Below are 6,000 nucleotides of genomic sequence, written 5' to 3'. Positions count from 1 at the left end.
GGCGACCAATTGACTTTTAAAGACACATTTCTGGGGACCGTGACCATTACGGTGAGCAAATCTTTGTTTGTCAAATGTGATGTCAACACTTTACAAGTTAAATTGTTTAGTTATAATTAATCACTGATTCAAGTGTCGTAAGAATATACCTATGTTTAATCTTATATTCCCCAATTCTTCTCTTTCCGTATCGTAGAGAACGATATTGTAGGTTGTATTCTTGCATCAACAGCCGAGTCCTATTACATTTAGTGTCCAAATTGGGCCTTATTTAGATCTCTACTTTGGTAAATCGTTAAATCTAAATATAGGTGTTTGTTTAAATAATTTACCACCAATGTTTTACACAACGTTTTCTCTCGTATTGGCCAAGCTTTCTCCCGCCGTCAAACCTGCAATAAATATTCATTATATACCAGTTAAGATTTATTTTGCAATATGTTCTCTTTTATAATTAAAACAATACCATCTAAAACACATTGATAAGCTTTGACAATACAGGGTGGGGCCTGTAACAAAAGCAAAAGTTTAAACTGTAAGCTAATAAGGAATAATATAGCCTACCGTCAATTTTTTTGCTTTTGTTACAGGACCCACCCGGTATATTGAAGGATCGAAAGATCAAGTGCCTAAGAAAGACGCCACATATTTTATTTATGCGAGAATACTAAGTAGGGTCATAGGGTGCATTGGGATAATTTCGAAGCACAGATATGTTCGGGTAATTTCTTGACGTGTCAGACGGAATGTGAGTTTGGAACTGCATTAATTTTAACTATAAAAAAAACAATTTGGTATCAATCTTTTGTTTCGGGTCGTCCTCTTGTGTTGTATACAGAGTGGGGCCTGTAACAAAGGCGAAGAATTGAACTCTAGGCTATTCTCCTTATACTGATCAACATTTGTTCGGCGACTTTTAGAAATAACTTGTATTTTGATTTTTATCACCCTTGAAAGTTTTTTCTAAGAGGTAATGTATTGCGAATTCTGTTAAGTCTAAAGTGTGACAGACAACGTCAATGACAACAATAATGGCGTACTGTAATGTCACTCTATTACACTATATACATTGGGTTGGCTCGCCAATACACACCGCACGTCCGTCCTCTATCGCACTCGGACACCGACTGCCATATGTACTCGAGACACCTATACACTACATCCCTTTCTTGTTTTAATTTATTTTTTATTTTTTTTTATTTATAAATATTTGAATGATAGGTCAATTTAGTTTTAATTCAAATACTTGCCATGCTGTGCCGTGTATCTTTTTTTTTTTTTTTTTTTTTTTTTTTTTTTTTTGTACTACATTTCTTCTAATTGTCTGCCCACTTTCGTCATTCCTAACTTGATCATCTCTGTCTTTACCACTTAGTACTGTATGTGAAGTAGTGTTATAATTAGGGATTAATTTTCTATCTTTAGTCATGTGTTTAGGACATTCCGGTGTGAGGGTTGACTCAGAGCGGACGCTGCACCACCACCTGCAGTGTATACTCAAACATACTTGTGTGTTTTATTAACTACAATTCCTAGATGTCAGTCTCATTCTTCCTTCTTTAAATCTGTTACCTTTTCCAATTCAGACTATTTTGAAAACTAGATTAGTACAATTTTTTTTTTTTTTTTAATATTTATATACATATATGAGTGTTGAGTTTGATGTCACAGTTTCGTTTTCTTTCAACCCCTTATTTGCCAAGAGTGGCACTGAAACCTGAATAGTTTCATGTGCTCTGCCTACCTCTTCATGGGACACAGGCGTGATTGTATGTATGTATGTATATATGAGTGTTTTTTTTTCTTCAATAGCATACAATATAATTGTACAATGCAAGCATCGCACATTTCTCGCGTCAGCATTAAAATTAATATAATTATGACTTGATTAGAATTGCTTTGCATTGCTTGATGGCATTTGCATGCGTTTAGTTATGTTTTATTGCAAATAAATAATGATTGATTGATTGCTGTATTTGCGATTACGCTATACATCGATTTATGCATTAGTTTACGTTTATACGTGCTCCTAGGTAGTACTCAGTATTCCTTGGTTATCAATAAATTTATAAGTGTATCAAAAATCAGTGTTTCTATCAAGACTACAATTAACCATCAAGAATCATATTATCATCTAAGGTGTACGGCTCGTACAATAATATTTCACTAAATTCATACCTTTTCATGATTTACATTTTTTTAATAGGTCGCTTGTCAGGCGTCTAATGTATATTAGGTAATTATTGATGATAACTGATTGTATCGGCCCTATACTTCATTATATGCACCTATTATTGCTAGTAACTAGTAAATAGTACATATAAGTATTTAGTTATAAAACCTAATGTATCTGGAGCCTCGTCTGCCGACAAACCATACTCTGGTTTGGCAGAAGATAAATTTAGTTGTAAGTTTAGTTTTTGAATAAACATTTATTTCATTTTTCATTTCATCTAATGCAATTCATAATACTTACGGATATTATAATGTTTAGTTAGATCTACTCATAAATTTAATTATAAATTGCAGTGCATAGTTATTAAAACTTTTACTGTCTCCTGTTTTTAGGGTTCCGTACCTCAAAGAGGAAAAACGGAACCCTTATAGGATCACTCGCGTGTCTGTCTGTCCCTCTGTCACAGCCGATTTCTCCGAAACTACTGGACCGATTTACTTGAAATTTGGCACACGTATGTAAACCTAAGCAACGTAAGTGTAAGCAACAGTAAAAGAAGTAACTACAATAATAAACAATCTCGATGTAAACACCAGTTCAGGTCTAGATGGCATAACGATAAAATCAATGAAGTGCTTAAAGAACGCTGTAATCGAAAAACTAACAGAGTGCTTTAACAGATGCTTAGTAACCGGTTGTTTTCCCGATAGCCTCAAAGTAGCAAAAGTAAGCCCCATATACAAATCTTCAAGCAAGTCTGATCCTGGAAACTACCGACCGATTTCAGTTCTTCCTGCTCTTTCAAAGGTACTCGAAAGCTTAATACGAAATCGACTTGAAAGCCACCTAAATTCGATTAACTTCCTCTATGAAAAACAATACGGATTTAGACCCTTGTCAAATACTCTAACCGCAACCATAGATCTTGTAACCAAAGTAAAAGTCAGCATAGATCAAAAGCAAGTGGTTCTTGGTGTGTTCATCGACTTGCGTAAAGCTTTCGACACTATTAGTCATCACATACTTTTGAGAAAGCTGGAGACAATAGTCGGCATAGGTGGAACTGCACTCAAAATGTTCGAATCCTATTTAGTGAACCGCAGGCAAATAGTGAAAATAGGCCAATTTACAAGCAGTCAACAAGAAGTGTCATGTGGAGTGCCTCAAGGATCTATCCTTGGGCCACTTCTCTTCCTAATTTACATTAACGACATAAGTCAAATTGGCTTAAAAGCTAACGTAACACTTTACGCGGACGATACTAGCCTTTTCTATTACGGCCGTTCCCTACAAGATATTATAGTCGTTGCTCAACGCGATCTGGACCTCCTCAATAACTGGTTTCAGAAAAATTTGTTAACCATAAACATAACTAAATCCAACTATATCATATTCGCTCCCAAAAACAAAAAATTGCCCTTCGTCGAATCTCTCACGCTTAATAATCAACCCATGAAAAGAGTTGATCAGGAAAAGTACCTCGGGCTCATTCTTGACAAAAAATTAACTTGGCGTCCTCATATAGAAAAAATCAAAAATAAAATAACTTCTCTTACCGGTTCCTTGCGAAATATTGTGCGATGTCTTCCTAAAAATGTGCGTTACACAATTTATAATAGTCTTGTCAAGCCCCACATCGAATACCTTATTGAAATTTGGGGGACCACCACTGCAAATAATTTGAAATTATTACAGATTGCCCAAAATAAGCTCATTAAAGTTTTGTTTAACTATGATTTCCGTACACCAACCATTACATTATACAAGGACACGAATATCCTTAATATCAATCAAACTTACCATTACCAAACTTGCGTACTTATACGAAAAATACTACAAAAAGACCTGCATACTCAATTATCCTTCAAAAAAAAGGACACAATACAAAAAATGAAACTAAGAAATTCTGAAAATCTCATACTCCGCGCTCCTCGAACTAGTTATGGCAAAAAGTGTATATTTTATGAAGGTGCGAATCTGTACAACAAACTCCCTGATAATATTAAAAATGTAAAGTCAGATTCAACATTTAAAATATTACTTAAAAAACACATAAGTAGTCTAACGTAAATACTTAAATATCAATCGAAAAAACTTTTTAATAAAAAATAAAAAATAAAAAAAACTCATAAGGTATAAAATACTTAAAATAAAATTAACTCTATTTAAAACAATATACCTATTAGATTTATCCCTCTTTAAAATAATATTAAAAAAAAAAAAAACCAAACAAAGTAAAGTTTCTATCAACAATCTATGTAACAGTCTAACTACGCATCTGTTTCTGCAAGTCGCTTCCGAACGATTTATATCTGTGTTATCTTGTTTACGTACTGTGCAAAGTACGCTCGCCCGGGCCTGCATGGTGCGCCCGCGCTCGCGTCGCGACAACATTGTAAACGAGTTGCTACGCTACGTTTTCATATCTACCTCCTAAGCTCATAATTAAGAAATTCTATTAATGCACCCGCTAGTTAAGTTTAAATAAAATTGCTACTACCAACGCTCTCACTAGTTAAGACTATATATAAGCTTATATTATATAAATGCATGTTTCTCATGTAAGTGAATTATTGTTATTCTTATTGAGAAATAAAAATATCTTTAAACCGAAACCTGTGGCCCAAAGACGGACATGTAATTTAATTAAATGAAATTTAATCACAGGGGTCACTTTTGGGGGGTAAAATTGAAAATTAAAAATCAAAGTTATTAAAACTATATTGTGTTACAGTATATCAAATGAAAGAGCATTTTATCAGCATCTGAAATATATTTTTTTTATATTTTTTGTTTTGGTAATTTAGAAGTAATTTAAGAAAATAAGCAAAAAATGACCATTCCCCACCCTTATCTCCGAAACTACTTAGCGTAAAATTTTCAAAAAAATACACGAGATAGCCCTCTCCCTGTAGATTACAGGAAAACCTATTAGAAATCTACAGTCAAGCGTAAGTCGGACTTAAGAGAAAAAAACTCAGATTACGAATTTCACTCACTGCCGCTGCAAGTAGTTACTAAACGTCTTAAAATTGTGTAAGCGAGTTGGACAGGTATAAAGAAATTCATTTCTGTCTTTTTCTTTTTAGAACTTGTTAAATTTTTTTTTCATTTGTACAAAATGACTTAAGTTCCTACTAAAAAGGAGGCGCGTAAGACCGTTTATAAATTGACTGAGCAAAATTTTATTCAAATCGGTCCAAAAAAAGGTGTCTGTTGACGAAAACATAGAATTTGTACCACCGAAAGCCCAAATCTGAAGTCCATTTTGCTCTATCTCTTATCGTTTCCGAGATATATACGTAAAGTCTTGAAAGTGCGAAACGTTAACTTTGCCATCATAGTCGTTCAGGCGCTCATGAGTTCTTTGTATGGAAAAGTCGAAAACCGACTCGCACTTGACCAATGTTCATAAAACGTTGTGGTTTTTTTTTATTAGCAAAAATGACTTAAGCGCCTTCAGAAGTGCAGGTGCTTAAGACCGTTTGTAAGTTAAAGTTAGCTGTGATGGCTCAACGAAGAAAGAAGATTTCAATATCCTACTTATACATATTTCATTAATTTAACTATACAGTTTTTATTACTCAAGCCAGGCGTTAGGTTAGCTATTGCTATTGAAAGGAAAACTTGTGTATAAAGCTTGAAACAAATTATGGGACGCGTCTGACGGACGCGGCTGACGACCGCGACTGATAAGCCGATGGCTTGCGTGGGCGACGGTCGCGCTATGGTCGCGCGACGGCGATGCGACACATACGAAATCAAACCTTATCGATATGGAAGCAGACGATGCACACATTTGCAACTAAGCGATCGGACACTTT

The 6,000-nt window shown here is 34.5% G+C and overlaps 1 protein-coding gene across 1 annotated transcript in view; it reads right to left on the bottom strand.

Moving 5' to 3' along the window:
• Nucleotides 1-342: 342 nt before the first annotated feature.
• Nucleotides 343-6,000, bottom strand: part of LOC125240491 (calcitonin gene-related peptide type 1 receptor) — a 152,560-nt gene continuing 146,902 nt past the window's right edge. Inside the window, exon 12 of the mRNA XM_048148385.1 lies at nucleotides 343-392. Within this exon, the coding sequence (XP_048004342.1) occupies nucleotides 343-392 (50 nt within the window). The remainder of the gene's footprint in view (nucleotides 393-6,000) is intronic.

This window comes from Leguminivora glycinivorella, chromosome Z (genome assembly GCF_023078275.1).
Source record: "Leguminivora glycinivorella isolate SPB_JAAS2020 chromosome Z, LegGlyc_1.1, whole genome shotgun sequence".
Taxonomy (NCBI): Eukaryota; Metazoa; Arthropoda; class Insecta; order Lepidoptera; family Tortricidae; genus Leguminivora; species Leguminivora glycinivorella.
This window is presented reverse-complemented; position numbering and strand designations above follow the sequence as displayed.